This window comes from Passer montanus, unplaced genomic scaffold (assembly GCF_014805655.1).
Source record: "Passer montanus isolate IOZ18808 unplaced genomic scaffold, ASM1480565v1 scaffold21, whole genome shotgun sequence".
NCBI lineage: Eukaryota > Metazoa > Chordata > Aves > Passeriformes > Passeridae > Passer > Passer montanus.
The window spans coordinates 6,394,573-6,413,507 of record NW_024366703.1 but is presented as its reverse complement, the minus strand read 5'-3'; the positions used below and the strand labels follow the sequence as shown (position 1 = coordinate 6,413,507).

General features: G+C 53.3%; 1 protein-coding gene across 3 annotated transcripts; it reads right to left on the bottom strand.

Moving 5' to 3' along the window:
- Nucleotides 1-7,389: 7,389 nt before the first annotated feature.
- On the bottom strand, nucleotides 7,390-18,933 carry POLL (DNA polymerase lambda). 3 transcript variants are annotated; one of them, XM_039709038.1, is made up of 9 exons: nucleotides 18,524-18,933; nucleotides 17,461-17,604; nucleotides 16,924-17,221; nucleotides 16,158-16,323; nucleotides 13,285-13,608; nucleotides 12,604-12,777; nucleotides 11,574-11,702; nucleotides 9,476-9,644; nucleotides 7,390-9,176 (listed from the first exon to the last, which is right to left on the bottom strand). In XM_039709038.1, the coding sequence occupies exons 2-9, from the start codon at nucleotides 17,573-17,575 to the stop codon at nucleotides 8,812-8,814; spliced, it is 1,740 nt and encodes a 579-aa protein (XP_039564972.1). In that variant the 5' UTR covers nucleotides 17,576-17,604; nucleotides 18,524-18,933; the 3' UTR covers nucleotides 7,390-8,811. The 3 variants fall into 3 exon arrangements, with proteins under 3 accessions (XP_039564972.1, XP_039564975.1, XP_039564973.1); XM_039709041.1 differs by having other exon boundaries at nucleotides 16,924-17,218; XM_039709039.1 differs by having other exon boundaries at nucleotides 18,741-18,933.
- Between the last annotated feature and the right edge of the window lie 2 nt (nucleotides 18,934-18,935).

Below are 18,935 nucleotides of genomic sequence, written 5' to 3'. Positions count from 1 at the left end.
ACTGAGGCGGGAGCACCTGCTGGGGGAAAGGAGGAGTCAGCCCCTGCCAGGGGTGCACAGTGGGGATAAACACCCCACAACACGGATGGGGTGCCCAGACTGTGCAGGCAGGCACTTTCCCCACTGCCCCCACACCTCCCCACTGCCAGCCAGCTGCCTGCACACTCCTCACGCCCTCCCAGCTCCCCAGCAAGGAGGTAGGACTGGTCCCCCTCTCCACCTCTGCCCACATCCCCAGCCTCCTTGGGTGTTTTCACCTGGAGAAAGAGATGTGCAAGTGACAACTCATTCCCTGACCTCTCCCCGGAGATCTGAAGAGCACTCACAGCTGTGAGTCAGCCTTGTGGGGTGTCTCAGCGGGCTGTGGAGACACCCAACAGCTCCTCCAGTCCAGCTCCTGAGAGAGGAGCAGTGGCACTGCCACCAGGGCCCTTCTGTGCAGCTGGACCTATCCCTGACTGCACCTTGCAGATGTGCTGAGGAGCCACACCAATGCAGTTTTCCCATCTTTTCTACACACAGGGAAGGTCTGGGCACCCCCAGCCCTCACCAGACCTGATGAAGGTGGTGCCAAGGGGATGCAGCCCCCCCACACCCTACACCCCACAGGATAGCACAGAGCAGCATCTCCTGCAGGTCCTGACCAGGAGCTCCAGCACGTATTTACCTCATGCCAGGCAGTCTGCAGGCTCAGGGTGTCCCTTTATTTGGCTTTGTGCCATACAGCTTAATAATTCCCGGCAGAAGAGAGCAAGGTAAGGGGAGCAAGTGGCACAGGGACCTGTCAGGGAATGTCACTGTCCTTGGGTGATGGAGAAGGAGGCTTGGACAAAGGCTACTCCCTTCCTGGGAACCACATTGTGCTGCTCTGAACATGCTTTTGAAAGTACTTTTCCCTTTAGTGGAGAGCTAGGTTTGTTCAGGAAAGATCCCTGAATGATTCCTGTCATGTCCTGGGGGATTTATTGGTCATTTCAGGAAGTTTTTTAAGGCTTACACTTATTACAGCTCCCCGTGCTCCTTTCACCTGCCCAGGCCTTCAAAGGGGCTTTGACAAACTTGAAATATTGCTGGAGCAAAACTGATCTCAAATGGCAGCCACTGTCAGTGGGAGCATCCCAGCTCTGTTGGAAAAGCTGCTAAGCTGCTGAGTCTGAAGCCAGACTCACCTATCTGTGTTCATCAACTTTTGTACCCCAGATCTAATTTTAGACCTATTCAGAATGAGAGCTGAGCAAAGACTTCCAATAGCTGCTTCTGGATGAAACAGCCTCTGGTGCTGCCTAGCAGCCTAGACTAAACCTGCTCTCCTGGATCCTGCAGCAAAAGTAAGTGCAGAGGCCATGGAAATCATTTTGAACAAATCACCTTTGCTGAGAGCCAGCTGGGAATGCACCAAGTTCCTGTTTTTGCAGCAGGTTCAACCAGGGGACTTGCTTCCCCAGCTGGGATGAGCTTTGGAGGCTGCACCTGGACTTGTCAGGGGCCAGTGCTCAAGGGTGATGCTTAAGCATTGGCCTCAAGCTGCTGCTGACTGAACCCAGCTTGGCCCTAAGAAGGACCCTAAAAAAGATAAATCACCCCTGTAACATTGCAAGAGCAACCCACAGTGGGGTCATGTGGAGGACTTGACAAACCTGTTGGGGAGAGGTTGCTTAGAAGGATGGGAGCTCTCTCTGCAGAGTCAGTAATATCCTTGGCTGAGAGATGTTGACAAACCTGTTGGGGAGAGGTTGCTTAGAAGGATGGGAGCTCTCTCTGCAGCCTTGCAAAGTCAGTAATATCCTTGGCTGAGAAATAGGAGCAGAAATGTGTGCTACCAGGTGGAAAGCACAAGTGGCAGTCTGGACACCAGCACACCCTTCAGTTTGTGACCAGCAGCAGGACTGGCAGGACTGTGACAGATCCACTGCACCTGTGGGAAGGCCAGGCAGTGCCAGGAGAGGCTCACAGAGCCCTGCCTGCCCAGCCAGGGGCTTGGCAGCCTGCACACCCAGCCCTTGGCTGTACTGTTCACAAAAATGAGCCCATACCAGCACAGGCAGGCAGATACAGCTTATCCCTGGGAAAGTCCTGATGCCCTACTCAGACATGTTTTGCTGTTCTCGCCCTTCCCAAGCAGAGAGCAAAGGCAGGGTGTCAGCAAAAATGTTCTCCCTTACTGCTGGACAGAGGGGAGCTCAGTGTTTGGCCAGGAGTGGCATTGGGTGTCTTTTATTGCACCCCCAAGGGCTCCCCTCAACCACCTAGGCTGGCAGGTCGGGCTGGCATCATCCCAGGAAGTGGAGCAGCTGCCTGGTGGGTACATGAATATCCAGGTTCACAGCCATGTTCAGGCCTCACCTCAGCAGTTAGTGCAGGCAGGGATTGGGATGGCAGCTGATGTAGCTGTCCCCAGAGCTCAGCTCTCACAGCCTGGCTGGATGCTGGGCTGGTCATCCCCTCCAGCTGGGAAACAACCAGGGCTTAGTGACAAAACACCCAGGGAGTATGCTGAGCTGGGCTGAGTGACACAGGGACCATGCACACGGGGGCTCTGGGACCTGGAGGTAAACCTGTCACAAGAGAACAGGGGGATGTACCCCCACAGGAGATTTCTGCACCCTAAGGATCATGGATCAAGCAGAAGGTGAGAGCAACAGACCAAAGGGGGCACTTCAGGCCACCAACTGTGGCACTGCCCTCTGCTGTACCTGTATCAGGTCCTCCTGCTCCCTCACCCTCAGTCCTGGGCAGGGGCTGGGCTCAGACACCTGGTGCCCTCCCTGGCTCTGCTGTTCATGTTCATGAAACCATCAGTCTATGTGTGCTTCAGTTTCCCCCAACAAGGAGCCCCTTCTCCAGGCTTTACACCACTGACCAGAACATCCTGTGGTTAAAACAGAAGGAGAGGATGGTCAGAAAGAGAGCTCAGGAGCAGGGGATAGGGTGGAGGGGGTATACTGGGAGCTACACCTGCTTCACCCCGCTGTTCACTGCTCTGGGCAGCTGTGCTGTTGGAGCTGGGATCCTCAGCACGCCCTGTTCTGCATCCCCCCTGCCTGACCCATGCCAGCCACTTCACTTCAGCTGTAGCTCCGCTGACCTGCCATTAGTCATAGTGCCTGAGCCCAAGCAGGAGGTCAGTCAGGCTGGCCCAGACATAAATCAGCTCCCTACGGGCAGGGAGGCTTGGGGACCGCAGTGACAAGAGCCCACCACGTGCTGTAGGACCCTACCACCCTGGCCCTGGGATGCTTCCCAGGGATGGAGGCCTTGCCCCCCTCACACCCAGCCAGGCTCCCCGGGGACCCCACTGTCCCACCAGCAGGTCCTCAGGGTGAAGAGAAGCAGGGGACAAGGGGCTGTGCCAGAGAGAGGCTACATGGCTCCCCAGAACGAAACAGCGGGGCCAAGACCCTAAAAGCCCAGACAGGGGATCGAGGGCCAGCTCGGGAAGTGTCCACCACAGAGCTGGGCACCACAGGGGTGATGTGTCCGAGAGGTGACACACGGAGCTGAGGGGACAGTCCGAGGGCTGGGGCACCTCCCGCTGCCCCGCGAGGGGAGGATCTGGGTGAAGAGGGGTTTCTCTCCCGCCATGGGGCTCCCTGCCCAGCCCAGCCCTGCCCATCCCATCCCGGTCCGGCCCGGCCCGGCCTCCTCGTGCCTGCCCGTGCTGCCATCCCCGGTGCTGCGGCTCCCTCTGCTGCCGGCGAGCAGGGCGGCTGATGGAGCCGCCGCAGCGCCTCAGCCGCCCTGGGTGCCCGCCAGGCGTTCGGCCAGCACAGGGCACCGGCAGCTCCCACAGGCCCCGCTCCGCTCACCTGGAGAAGGGGTGCGGGCAGAGGATGGAGCCTGCGGGAGACGTGGGACACGCAGCCCCAGGCAGCCCCGGCGCAGTGGGCATTGCCAGAGCCTGCCGGTGGCTGCACGCCCTGGAGAGCCCATGGAGGGACGGACTGTGGCAAGATCTCAGGCTCAGTGCTCGACAGACTCCACGCCGAGACTGCGGCTCCAAAGTGCAGGCATTTGCAAACAGGTCCTTTCAGCTTAGGTGATCTCTTTTCTCTGGGTAGACATGTGTGTTCATGCCATGCACACTGCAAGTGTCAGGAGCTGCTCAGCAGCCAGTCTGTTTCTTTTTAAAACCTGACATAAGCAGGTAAATTATCCCCAAGTAACACATTTACCACGGGAGGAAAAATGTCGGTGCTGCTGCTGCCACCAAAGCAGGAGCTCCTGGCTCCCATTCCCCACGGTGACGGGGAGCCTGAGTTATGGCCCTGTTGGAGAGACAGCAGGGTTGTAAATGCCTCTGTTTGTGCTGTTTTCCAGCCCAACCAGAGCCCATTGATCACCGGGACAGGAGTGAAACCAGCAAAGAGAAGCAGGAGCTGGGATGGTAGAGACACACAGCCAGAGCCATGCCAGGAGCTGGACACCTGTAGGGATGCTTGGATCTGCCCTCTGTGTTCTGCCTCTGTGGGATCCCTGGTCTGAGGACACACACTGCTTCTTTCTGCCCTTGAGACAAGCTCATTTGCTTGGCCAGCAACTGCAAAAGGATTTAAGTCAGGAGTCCACAGCACTACGGAGGAAGGTCCCTATGCCAGCGTGGTGAAAGCACAGAGCCTTATGGCACACATATTTGGTGTGAAAAAAGGCTGCTTTGGGGGTGAGGACTGACCCTTTACCTGGCCACAACTCACAGCCACTACATGGATGCTCAGGAACTGGGATGTCATTTGCACCTAGAGAAAAAGAGACCCTGCCCAAAGGAAAACCAGCCTCCGGAAATGCAAGGAGGGAAACTGAGGCACAGAGTGCCCATGTGACATGCAGAGACATCCTGGGTTTCAGCCAGGGCCTCAGCATGGGGGAATCCTTTTACAACCTCAAACATTTGCTGTAGCACACCCAGTGCTGAGATTTACCCTGAGCAACTACAAACTGCTCTGAGTGAACTGCCCCCAGGCAGGCAAAGGAGGAGCCCTGTGCCCAGCATCTGACCTGCACCTGAGCAGACTGGGGACCCACAAGAGCCCAGCCCTGCAGCACCTTCCCCGCAGTGAGTGAACCATGGCACAGGCAGGCATGTTGGAGACAGCCCCCAAAACACAAGTTAGGGATGGCCAAGGGGCTGTGCAGAATCAGGACATTCTGCTCAGGAGATCCTACAAGGCAGTCTGTTTCCTATAGCCCAGGCAGGGAAACTGAGGCAGGGAGGGCTGCTGGGACTCGGGGAGCAAGGGAAGGTGGCAGTGGGCCTTTCCCAGCTGCACCATCACTGCTGAGCCATAGGGAAAGTCATTTGTCTACCAAGCATGAAGCCCCTGTGCAGACCACTGCCATGGGATTGGGGTCACAGTCCCCTCACCAGATGGAGGGGATGATTCTGAGAGCACTGATTCCTGGCTTTGCCCCTGCAGACCACAAGGCACTACCATGGCATCCTCTACAGAACATGTGCCAGCATCCTGCCATGTATCCATACCCTGTTCGCATCAGGGCAGCTCTGCCATCACCCAGCTGGATCTTACTCCAGACAGAGGAAACTGCTGCAAACAGGGACTGCAATACAAACCAGCACACCGGGACCTGACACATGCCCTGCTGCATTCCTTGCTCCTGCTGCCCAGTGGCTGCCCAGGCAGGGCTCACTCTGCACCCACTGGCCCTGAGGGTGCCCTGCAGGGTGCTCTGCCCTCCAGGCTTGCTCAGCTGCACCCCAGCAGCCCTTCCCTCACGCTCCGCACCGACGTCAGCCCGGCCATCAATAGCGCTTGGTTAATTAATTTGATAGGAACAGCAGGGACCACACTTTGCATTTAGTGAACTTCTGAGAACTTCCAACCTCATCTTCATAATTGGCCTCATAAATTCGAGGAAAGAGAGAAATCAGCAAAGCCAGAGAAGCGCGGGAGGCAGGAGAGGCCCTGCACGCGGGAGGGCGGGCGAGTGCGTGAGAAGTGACTCTATTTGGTGTCCTTATTTAATTTTATTGCACAGATCCATCTTCGCCCGCCCCCTCCCTGCCTAGCCCTCTCTCTCCCGCTCTCCCTGCTGAGTTCACCTAATCATGATAAATTCATATTCATTTCCCTGCCTGCTCCGACGGGGGGAGCAGCAGCTCCCCTACATTCGCCCAGCCATGCTGCCATTAGCAAATATTTACTCATGAACACAAAGTGCCAGAGTTGGAGGCCAAACTACCCTCTCTGCACCCCTTTCCACCAGCCCCCTCCCATCCCTGCACCAGGATGAGCAGGACAGCTGAGGATGGGTGTCCTTCCCACAGGGTAGGGAGCAGGGTGGGAAGGGCTGCCTAACACCCAGAGCTTTTTACTTTTTCCAGAGCTTTTCTTCCTTTTCCATGAGGGAGGCAAGAGAGATGCTTTTTAAGGGGACAGGAATGGCCTGAGACCCCAGTCTAGACTCACCTTCAGGGTGCAGGGATGGCAGAGTGCGAGCAAGGGGCTCTGCAGCAGAACCCGAGGGCCTGTCCCAGCTCCACGACTTTCCACTCGTTCTCTAAGTGCTGCTTCATTTTGTTTTATTTTTAATTTTCAGGATGATCAGACTCACAGCCAGGGAGAGCGGGAGGGGGTGTGCTGGGGAGGGGGGAATAGCTGAAGCCCCTTCCTGGGAAGCAGAAACTGGGCAAGACCTCGTTAGAGATGCCTAAAACCACGTTTGCTCTCCCTGCCTGCACTGATCCTGGGGACTCAGCACCCACCTCTTCCCAGACACCCCAGCACCCCCATGCCTTGTACCTTCTTGCCAAGTGGGGCATGCTGTGGCTTGGAAGAGGCAGGAGGTGGGCTGTGAGAAGGGGGTGGTGAGGCCCTGCTGCAAGGCAGGGATTAGAGCTATAGAGAGGAGCATGTGTGGGGCAGCTCTGTCCCCTCTGCCCACGGAGAGTTGACTCACAGTGCCACGGCCCAGCTTCTCATGTTTCTCCCTCTGAACCAGGATGAGGGAGAAGCAACATCCAGAAAGGTCACCCTCCAGCTGCTCTGGACAAGCTCCTTGTGCTCCTTCATCTCCTGCCCTTTTCAACCCCCAGAGCTACACCCAGGAGAAATGGTCCTTATCCATCCATGGCCCACCTGGCTACAGTTAGCCACATGAGGGCCCTCTGCCCCCTCCAAAGGCCCAGAGCTCAAGAATTCTGAGTCAGTGAACAGCCAATCCCAGCTCAGCCACATGGCCAGGACAGAGGATGGTATGGGAGGAAGGTGGCCAGTAGCTCCCTGCCCTGAGAGCCAGAAGTGCTGGTCCAACAGTGATGATCTCCACTGTGTGTTCTCCACCTCCACTGAAACCAGGGAAATGAACCAGCACAGGAGGAGCTCCTGGTAAGCCACAGTCTCAACAGTCACAGTGCAGAGTGCAAAAAGGCAGATATCAAGGGAAAAGATAGAAGGGATTTATTTATTACACTTCAAATTTCAAAGCACCAAGACATGCCAAAAGACATTCACTTCCCTCAGGTGTCCAGCAGAAAGGCTGGGTTGACAAATGCCACTGCTGGGTGTGGGCCACCCCAGCAAAGCCCCAGCCCTGCTGGTGCCCAGCAGCCACAGGAACTGTGCAAAACTACCTGGTTTGTGCCTGCCCTAGCAGCAAACGTGCAGCTTTGTCACCCTAAGTGATAGGGCCAGATCCCCCACAAGGGAGCAAGAGCCCTGGGGTCCTGGCACAGAAATGCCCGCCAGGGCACCTCTGCCAGCAGCAACCACTGCAATATCTGTAGCAGCCAGAGCACTCAATGTCTCTGGGAAATTCATCTCCACAATATAAAATAGTCAGCATTTCCTGAGAAATAAAATTCACTCCCATGGAACTGGTAGGACTTGCCACATGCACATGTATACACAAACACACACTTTCCGTGATCAAAGACCAGATGACTCCATGGCTTCCACACAAAAAAAAGGGAAAAGGTTTTGCTTTGCCCCAGTTAGAACTTGACTATCTCCTTGTGTTTCTCTCTGTTTCCATGCTTCCTACAGACAGACACACAGTGCTGCTGGGTTACATTCAGTGCCATTACGTTCAAATCCCTCCTGAGCACAGTTCCCCAAGCTGCGAGCTCTGCTCCTCTCCTGGACCAAGAAATGAGGTCTTGGGCCACACCAGGGCTCTGAGTAAATCTGGAGGATCCTCAGAACATGAGGCTGGGAGCAAGCAGGTACAGCACCTCAGGTCCCTATGTCTCTTTCAAGTCTTAGCTGGCACCAGGGAAAGCTGGTGGCAGGCACAGCAGCCTGGCCCTGTGCAAGAGGATCCATCAAAGGACACATCATCTCAGACAGAAGGACACAGCAGCAGCACAGGTTTACCCCTTGAGACTCCTGCAGTAGCAGCTGCCAGCAGTAGTGAGGAGGAAAGCCTGTCACAGAACCAAGCTAGACCTCTGCTGCCTTCATTCACAGCTCAGAACAGAAATTTCACAGTGTCAGTGCTCAGATACAGAGGAAGATGCATCCCACTTCCCCTGTTCCCAAGCACTGTAAGGGGCTGGATCACAAGGTTCTGCAACCCAGTATTCCAAAGCTGGGGAGAGCAGGGCCAGGGCAGCTGATGGGCAGTGAGCCCTTTTGGCAGCCACACCAAGAGAGCACTTCCAGTGTGGTTCCAGCCCACAGCCTCTGCTGAGGAAGCCACAGAGCTCTGCCCAGCAGCCACGCCTCATGCTTACAAGGAGCCCTAGCTTGCTGGGATATGTTCCTCAGCCTGCAGGCACCACAGAGCCTTTCCACCACTGGGGAAATCAGATCCTTCAAAACAGCAGCACAGCAGCAAGCCCAGGGTGAGAACCGGGCGTCACCAGTCGCGTTCGGAGGGCTCCCGGTAAGGCAGCCCCAGCTGAAGGAAGACGTCTCTCTCGGTGGGGGTGGGCAGGGCATGGCCAGCTGCCACCTTGGCACCCCCAGGGCCTCGCACCACGGCCGAGCTGAGCGCGTGCTCCGACAGGCTCATGCCCTTGGTCTTGGCCAGGGCGCGCATGGAGCGGTTGAAGTGAGCCGAGCCCGTGAAGTAGAGCAGGGCGCAGGCGAACTCGCGGTACGGCACCACGATGATGTCGAGCCGGCGGTGCCGCCGCGCCGGCCCGGGCAGGCGGCACACGCCCAGGTACTTCTGCTGGTCACCGTTGTCCTCCTGGCTCACCAGGTCATCTGTAAGGAAGCCTGGGAAGAGAGAATGGGCCAAGAGGAGCTCAGTGGTAGATGGACACCTCCATGCTGAACTCCCCACTGCCCAGAGAGTAGCAGAAGTGTCCCATAATGAGCTGTGGGACCCCAGGGATAACATGCAGAGCTGCAGCAATATTCCCCCCTTAAAGCTGCAGCTGAGCCGGGTCCAGGGGCAGTAATTTTAAGGACTAACAAAATGTCCCATCCTAGGGAGTAGTGATCACCTATCCTTCAATGAATGCCATTGCCTCCTTGCCTTGGCCATTCCAAGAGCAGCTTCCCCACCCTCTTACCGCTCCTGCGGAGGCTGCTGAGCAGCTTGCTGAACACCCCACGGTGAGACTGCCCATCCGGGTGAGTGACCAGCACATCCACATCTCCACAGGTGGCCTTCCCCCGACGGTAGGAGCCACAGGCAACACACACAAGGCCAGGCTTCAGGGCCAGGGCAGCTTGTCTGACCTTTGAGAAAGAGGGATGAGGAGTCAGACCATGCCCTTTTCATCAAGGCAGCAAAAGATCTCATGCCAGCCTTCAGGCCTGTCCTGCATCTCCAGATGCAGGCATGGCACACTGCCCCACCAAGAAGGCTGGCCTGCTGTCAGGGGAGGAGTGAGCCAGAGTGGCCTCCACCCAGTCCTGCACAATGCCACGCCATACAGTGACCGACCATCAGCTCTTGGGAGCACTGGATTGGGACAAGCAGGAATATGAAGGGGCAAAGTACTGCACAAGCTTTCAGAGCCTTCAGTTTCTGAGACAGCATGAGATAAGAGGTTTTTCAGCTGTCCAACAACCGCAAGGCTCACCAGTTCTGCCCACAAAGCAAATCAGTTCAACAGGTGATGGTCACAGGCCTTGTTTCAAAACCAGGGATGGGTTGTGAAGTCTCCCCAGCAGGATCCAACACAGAAAAAATCTGTGTGTACCCCTTGAAGTTCACAACTGCAAGGAGCTCTGCCTCTGCAGGAGAGCTGAGTTTCCTGACCCAGAAAAAGCACAACTGTCCCAGCAGTTTAGACCAATGGGATGCCAACATGCTGCTGCCAGCAATCAAACACATAATAAGAACTTCCCCTATTACAGTCTTCTCCAAGCTGGACCCCAGCTCCTGTTTTGTGCAGACAGTGCTAACTCTGATGGCTTCATTCATTACATGTTTAAGAAAGGCTCCCAAGTCCCTGACAGGCCTAAAGTATTATTGGCCTGATTGTGCCAATCACCCTGCTGGCAGCAAATAATGAAGGGCTCAGCAATTCCTAGTGATGGGGCCATCACAGAGGCTGGGGTTCAGCAAGGCAGTGTCCGTGCCCACAGCCCCTTGTCACTCTTGGGGATCATCCTTCATTAGCAAGGGATAAACCCATTAACCTTTGCCCCAAAGGTGCTCCAAGAAGCCACAAGCCTTTCTCATGCGGAGCAAGCTCTCCTCTGGTGTTTTTGCCCCCCTTCTGGCTTTAAATGAAGATTTCTAGAAAACTCCCAGCCCCACCCGAGAGCCTAAAAGCTCCTCAGATCTCACTGTGACAGGCAGCACAGACAGTGACTAATCCCTCATTCTCTCTCCAGGGCCTGGATCAGAGGTGTGTGTGCGTGTGTATGGAGGGAAGCACAGTAATCCCATCAAGATAACAATAGACCCACTCCCAAGAGCCAGCTCCTCAGCCCAGCCTGCCTGGGAAAGGGACCACTCACCACCAAGATGGCTAATCCGGCACACAGGACTGACACCCCAGCAGGAGCCTGGCAGGAAGGTATTCTTCATGGCCAGGCCCTGTGGCCGAGTGACAGGGTCACACTGGCTGCTGCTTCCATGGTGACTGGACAGCACAGGGGTAGCAATGACAGTGTGTCCCCCAGGCTCTCTGCTCACATTAGGGTACACTGGCTTAGCACCCCATAGACATGGAGTGCTACAGCATCCTACAGCAAGCAGCACTCGTTTGCAGCCTGGATCCCCTTTGCTTCCACCAAGGGAATCCACCCTCTCTTCTCTACCTGACAACTAGATCATGAGGTGCTCACAGCTTCCTTTGAAGCAGCAGCACCAGGGACACCTCAGCTGAAAGCAGACATGATGAGAGGCAAGAAAGCAGAGCTGGGAACCTGCTTATCCCACCATGCCACATGCAGCCTTCTTCTAAGCAGTGTGTAGGACTAACCCCAGTGAAGTATCTTCCTCCCTGCCAGACACTCAGACTGAACTTTCTTACAGGGCAAGGTAGGTGCCTTGTGTGCCCATGCCCAGAAAGGGTCCCCCAAGCACTGACTCCACTAAGAGGAGGGGCTGAAGAGATTAGCTATAACACGAGGGTTACTTTTACAGCATGTACCTTCCTGTCATGTCCCAGCAGGTACTGCACTCTGAGGGCCTGTGGCCAAGCTACTCACAGTCTGCTCTATTTCTGCAGCTTCCTCCCGAGGCATGCGCTCCAGGAAATCCGTGTAGTGCTTCAGCCCCACAGCCTGCTGGCTGGTCAGAGTGGCCTTGGTGCGGATGTCATCCAGCGTCCGGAAACCCTAGAGCAGACCACGTGCTGATATTCAGACATCTACCAAGACTGTTCTTCCTTTCCATGAAGACTTGGGAAGACTTTATTTAGCCTGTCTCATGCTCAGGCCAAGTCACAGCTTCTGAGATCACATGTAAAGAACACTTTAGGGCCTAGTTCCTAAAAGAAGGGATTTAGGCAATCGCACTATCCACCCAATCTCCACCCTTCCTCTGACAGAAGGCTCTTAAGGCATGGTGTCCCTACACCCCGAAGGAAAACACGTAATGCAGGTAAAGGAACAACACCCACAACATCGCAATGAGAGAAAGCTGAGAGCATGAACACAAACGCGTTTTTAAGTCAAGAATCCAGTCACAGACCAAACAATACAGGAAACCAGGCTTCATTAGCTCATGCTCAGGAGACAAACTGCTTTTAAAGAAGGAACCCACCCAGTGGCCTGGGCTGCTCCTGTTGGCACAATTATTCCAACCTCATTCTTGTAATTACTTTTAGACAAAATGGATGGCTACTCTGACAGCTACAGGCCAACAGTCAGCAATTGTATCAGGAGCTCTCAAGGCCAAGATGAACTGATTCAAGCCTGGCTCTCAGCAACATCATTGTCATGACTCATGTGACATGAGCTCCAAAAAGTGATGCTAGAGCAGAGGCAGCATGTCTCCCATTCCTCTTCTCCACATATTTGTCCTTTACCTGTCCCAGCACAATTAAAGTCTCAGCAGGGTGCTGAGACACAATGGGACCCAACCTCATAGTTCCTCCCCAAAAAAAACCAGATTTAAATCTTACCTGTAGATATCGGCAATTAAAAACTATTTGTGAAAATAATTCTACACTCAGCAGCAGTCTTCAAACCATAACCCAAGAGCCTCTTGGTTACCTGCTGGTACCTCTGGACTTACCTGCTGGTACCACATCTGAGCTGTCTTGACCCCTGCTCCCCAGATGTTGGAAAATAACTCCAGCACAGGCACGCTCTCACTGATGTGATCCAGCTTGCGCAGGTGCCCACTCTCCAAGATCTCCAGGATCTTCTCTGCCATGCGCTTCCCAATCCCAGGGATTTTACAGGCTTCCTAGAAAGAAACCAGAGCTGCTACTGGAAAAGCAAAGATCACAGACAAGCTGGAGAGCTGCTACTGACTCAGAGCTTAGTCCTTTGATGGGTAAAGGGTACGTGGCAGGACTAGTCCTCCCTGATGATCTCCTCTCTAGCCCAGGCTTACCTTGGCTGATCAATTCAAGTGGAAAAGGACAAGCCTGCAGAATGGGACTGAAACATGAACTCACTGAACTGCTGAACTGTCACAGCCCCGAAGATTCATATCCAGTTAGTTTTACATGTTATTACTATTGGTGGCCAGTTGCTGTTGATGAAGAGCAAGGTGAAAATGTCCCTGCATTGTGTCTAAGGAAGGCACTTATCTTGAGAGTGTCCAGGTCTGGCCCTAGAAGGCTCAGAATTCATTTTTCTACTGTTCTGCAAACACTGTGTGTGGTCAGTAAATCTCAACTTGCACTTGCTATACAACTTCCATCAAAGGTCCATCTCCCTGCTCCACCCCCCTGGGGAGGTGTTTTACCTGGTAGGAGGTGACTGGTTTGTGGTAACTCTTGAGTGCATTGATTGCTTTGGAATAGCCCAGAGCTCTCCACTTGTCCCCCTGGACAGAGTAAGCCTTTGCCAGCACTTCCAGCTTCTCTGTGATGCATTGGTTGTGATTTTCCTTCTTGGTGTTGGAAGACTGGGCACAAACCCACTTGCTGGGAGGCTGGGCCACTGTGTCAGAGCTATCACTGATCTCCTCTGATGATTTCTCAGGGTAGTGGCCAGAAATCAATGCTTCCAGGTCTCCCTGGGTGACACCAGCATCTTCTCCTTCACTGTCTTCATCATCAGAATATTTCTTTAGGGCAAAATCAGAAAGCAGCTGTGTGAGAATAAGTACATGCCTCATACATGCCCTTGGCACCAGCTACTTCTAAGATTAGGAAGCCAGAGCACTAACCACCCTCCCTCCTGGGCATGCCACGCTCCAACTGCCACCTCTAGAAGTGGCTGGTTATATGCACACCACAATTCCTCACGCCTCAAGCTACACTCACACATCTCACACAGGAGACTATACTGCTGTCTACCTGGGATTCAAACACACAGTCCCCTCCTACAGCCAAGCTCCTAACTGAGGTAAGACACTGACTAAGTGAGCAATTGCTGCCAGCAGCAAGGTATGACAATGCCAAAATCCCTGGCTGGCAGAGATGCTGACTCCCTACTCCCACTGGGAAACCTTTAAGTCATCTGGTGGCAGCATAGACACATCTCTCACATTCAGACTCAGCAACTTCTATCCCATGATGCAGATGGCAGCAGATAGGCACTGAACTTTGTTTTCAGTTTACAGACACAAAATCTTAACAAGAGTAGTAAATTTAAACCCCCTCATTTTCCCCATGGCTATCTGCAAGAGAAAAGGGGAGGAAGGAATGACACAAAGGACTCCACATTCCTCAGTGACAGAAGAAAGAACCACTGTATGCATTTGCTGATACCCTCAGCATTAAGATGCCTCTGTGTAGACTTAAGAAACAATGAGCCTCAGCTTCAGGTAATGAACAAAAGGGGATAGAAGTGGAAGCCACACAGAGACTTTGGAGACTGCTTTGCTCACTGGGGTCCCCATCTCCCCTGATGTATAAACACAGGACTCTATGAAGATCCAAGAGCTTCCGTGTTGTGGAAGTAACTCTGAGTGATGCAGGGCTGTTTGGGATCAGTCTAGTAATTACATGCAGCATGTCATGTTCTGAGTTTCAGCAGAGTGTGAGCCTAAGTAAGAACCACATCCTCACAACCTCTGGTTCTGCTGGCTGAGGAGGTAGGAGGTCTAGAGACACATAGATGGGATGTGTTTGCAGTCTTGTTTTATAACTCTGAAAGCTGGGTAAGACTGAAAATTTGACAGATTTAATCAGTTTAATTTGTCTTGAAATGCAACTCCCTTGAGATGCTGCTCTCTCTAAGGGCAGCAAAGCCTCAGAAGGCTCAGATAAGTCAGTAAGCCCCTTAAAAGCATATAAAGGGGCATGTTATCCATTCACAACACAGAGAACTGTGCAGCTGGAGCTGGAAGCAATTCCCATCCTCTTGGCCAGCAGTGTCACAGAGGTGAAACAGCCCTTAAACCCCTGACTCTCTACACTTCATCAGCAAAGCTGATGGACCCTTTATAACCAATATGCAAAACCAACTAGGAGCAACAGACTACTTGAGAGGGAGACAGGCACCCTGGGGTGACAGCTCTGGGTTACCAGAGAGTAACTGGCACTGCTTACGAGGCTGCCTGGCAGAGAACTACTGCATCTGCATGCCAGTCAAAAAGTGGTTGCTGGTCTGACTCTAACAGGATTTTCTCACAGGAGCTAACATCCAAAGGCAGAACTCCCACATCAGTCTCTATTTAGTATGAAACACTGACACCCATCATCTCCTAGACAAAAAACATCCACCCAAGCTAGAAAAGACTGAAAAAGCTACTTAAAAAAATAAAAAAACCCTACTGCTTAAAAGCTAAACTAAGTTTCTAAACTAAGTTTCAGCTTTATTGCTGCAGCTGGGTGTCGAGCATCCCACTCCTCCCCAGGTCACATAGATCTAAGCCTGGGACAAGGGATTTTACTGAAATGTCTACAAATGTGGCTTTTGTGCCCTTAGTGAACTGGCAGGTAGAGAGTAATTGCAGACCTTGGGCAACAAAATTTTGGACTGTGTTGCAAAACAGATGCCAGTAATACAAGGCAGCTGCTGGGAATGTTTGAGGTAACTTTGCTACAGACAGATTTGAATGACACGAATGCTCAAGACGAATTCAGCAAATTTGAGCAAAAATACAGAGAAAGGAAGGAAAGCTAACAGCAGGCCAGAGATGCTGACTCACAGCAGAAGCCACTAATAACTCAACACAGATATTTTAAGAACACCTCCAAGATCCTTCTAGTAGCAACCTGATCCACTGTACCAACATGTTTCTGAACAGGGTGTTTGCCAAAGAGTGGAGAACTGATCCACATGCCTCAGGCAGGAACATGGGATGAAATATCACAGACAGCTTCCTGAAAAGAAGATATTCTCAGACAGAGAATATTCCTCAAAAGGACATAAGTGAGTATCACCATAGTGAGCCTTGTCCTGATTAGAGCACCAGGACTGCTTCAGCTGGAAAGGTTCTGATGGGAACAGCAATTTAGGGGAGCTGTTTCTATTTGTAACACCTAAAAAGGACAAAGAGAAGCAGTAACCATGTCCACAGCCTGCGTCTGGCTCACTGCAACACCCAAACACCTTCCCTTCACTGAGAAAATCTCACATGGTGTCCCTGCAGGGATGCTCTTAGCCAGGAAAAGCAGCAAGCAGGATCTGCTCACAAGGAGATGGACCTGTGCAGGAAAGCCTCACCCCAGCCAGTTGCTGCTGTCCAAGGGTGCCCAAGCCTTGCTGTGAGGAATCCTTCACCTGTGATTCAGTGCTCAGTTTCACTGCTCCCTCCTCTGCTGGGAGCTGGATTTTTTCTCTGTCCAGGATCTGTTGCTGTTCTTTCTGCAATTCCTCCTCCTCCAGGTACCTGCCATGGATTGGATATCTCAGTACAGGAGAAGCAGGACTTCTCAATCCCCAGAAGTTTGACCAAGAAATCCTTCTGCATGTTTTGGGATGGACCAAACAACCCATATGAATTGTACTCTCTCAGATAATGGATTAATTACTCTGGTTTTAGCTCAACTCCCCAGTTAACATTTACCTTGCTGACCTGCAACTTCCACTCCTACCTACCTCGCTCTTAGACTCTCTTTCAAAAACATTGCCAAAACATCCTGATCCTAATCTGTGCCTGCTGCTCCATTTTTAATTTCCTCTTGTGCCTAGTTTCCAATTTCTCTCTACCTTTCATCTGCAATAAGTAAGAAACAGTATTTAATCCTCAGTATTTTCAAGAGACACCTTGTTATCACTGATGGATCAGGAAGAGGTGCCTTTAGCACCTGTAGCAAGTGACAGGACTTCTGGCAGAACTTCTGGGCCCTATTATATGTTTTGCTACCACACAGAACTTTGAGTCTGAGCTGCAAGGAGCTGCAGTCCATGATGTTGAGCAGAGGTCAAACTGCAGGGCTGCTCAGTTTAGGCCAGAGGAAATGCAGGGAGGAAGGGCACAGTGCCATACCTGCGCGGGATGGAGACACCATAGCCAGCAGTACTCAGCAGCTTCTGGTCTCTAAGGCAAGCACTGAGCCAGGCTGCCTTCACCAGCCGCAGCCCGGGGGGCAGCCTGCTTAACCCGAGGAGCCGAAAGGCGCGCTCGCAGTCCATGTCCTCGGCCACGATGGCGTGTGTCACCTCCGAGCAGAGCTGGCCGTGAACCACGCCCCCGTGCTGGGCAATCTGCCTGCGGAAGAGCTCGGCCCGGGCCCGCCCCAGGCCGGCTTGCAGCACGTAGGCGACGACTGGCTTCAGCCACTCTGCTGAGGAAAGCACGGGGACACGGTGACAGAAGTGCCACAGCACAGCGGGGTACAGCTCTCACACGGGACTTGATGGCAGCAGCCCTAGCAGGCAGTCTCTGGGGACACACCGAACCAAGCTGGCCATGAGCACTACAGAGAACAACCGAGGGCCAGAAAAAGCACCTGGGGAGCAGCACTTGCAGCTAGCACGCTGGGTGTAAGCATTATAACCTGCACCACACGGACACAGGACTTACCCTCGGGTATCTCTGCTCCTTGCTCTTTCAGGATCTTTGGAGGGATGCTTTTCTCCGAGTCATCCCTCACCTTCTTCCTCTTGGGAAAGGCTTTGACAATCCCCCGTGGCTCCATAGGCCCGGTGGGAAAGTTAGCAGCAATTGCTACACACAAAAAAGAAAGAGCAAGGTTGCTTAGATCTTACCTAACCACAACTCAAGATTCACCCATGCTGCTCACTGTCTTTGTTGTTCTGAAGTTTTTTGTTGTTGCCTTCCAAAAATGCTCAGCCTGAGGGAAGCAACCAGAACCAAGAATTGCAGTCCACAAGGTCAGAAAAACCAAAGTCAGAAAGTCACTTAAGTTAACCCTGAATGCCTTAGAAACTTCAGCAGCTGAGCTCTTACAATGGAAAGCATTCAACTACTTTAACAGTTTAGAGCCCCCATCTGCTCAGCCTAAAGAAGCAACTTTATTTCCCAGGTACTTCTCAAGCACATTCCCAAGAGGGAAACACTTCCCCTGCCAGGGCTGAAATCCAGTCACCTACTAGACAAAACACTGATTGGCACCAGGTGTTTCACACGAGAGGAAAACTCCAACTTGGCTTCATCTGGAAACAGCAAATTTGACCAAAGATTAACTAGCCAAGTTCAATGTGGGTACAACCATAGCTTTACCATGACAGGCCTTGCAAATGCAAACTTTGCAGCTTGTACTAGCAGGCCACAAGAAGCTCAGTTTTTTGTAGCCCAGACAAGCCCCAGATCACTGTATATCCCAACAGCCCCCTCCACGTGGCTGCAGCACTGAGCGAACACCAGCCTGGTTCCCCCTCTGTGCACCACTCTGTGTTTCTCTTAGAGTTCTCACACACAGTCCACCACAAACCTATCCTATCAAACCTGGAAAAGCTGAAAATGGTCCCATCGGGCCATGGCTTCCTGCTATGGTCACCTTCTCATCTGAGCACTAAACATAATCCTCTGAAAACCAACCCAGAGCTCCACTCAAGCCCTCACCTCTGTGAGGAAGAGTTCAACTCCATGGGAACAGAAATCCTGCCACACTTGTAAAACTCACCTTCGCTGAAACGTTTCAGTTTTCAGGACGCTTTGACAAAAAAAAAAAAAAAAAGAAAAAAAGCCCTCTGGACACAGTAATCCTTTCTATTAGGTAAAGAAAAAACCCACCCCAAGAGCCCGCCAAGGTTCCGGGTGCCCAAGCGCGCTGCAGGGCTGCGAAGTGTGTTTCTGCACGCTGTGCTTTAACTCCCACAACCCACGGGCACCAAACCTGCCTCCTCAGGCCGCGAAGCTTTCAAGGCCGCCAGCTCGGGGCTGGCAGCACCCACAGCCTCGGTGGCAAGAAGGATCCCCCGGCCCTCGCGGCTGTGCCCGGGGAGCCGAGGGGGGCGGCCGGGAGGGGAAGGCCCCAAAGGAGCGGGGCCGGGCCGGGCCGGGCCGGGCCGCGCTCAGCTCGCCGGGCCGGAAGC

Coding starts and splice junctions, on each gene's coding strand:
- POLL (XM_039709038.1), bottom strand. CDS start 17,575: ATGGAGCCACGGGGGATTGTCAAAGCCTTTCCCAAGAGGAAGAAGGTG. Junction 16,324..16,923: donor GGTGTCTCCATCCCGCGCAG/GTATGGCACTGT, acceptor AATCCATGGCAG/GTACCTGGAGGAGGAGGAAT. Junction 11,703..12,603: donor CTCAGATGTGGTACCAGCAG/GTAAGTCCAGAG, acceptor GGTCTGCTCTAG/GGTTTCCGGACGCTGGATGA.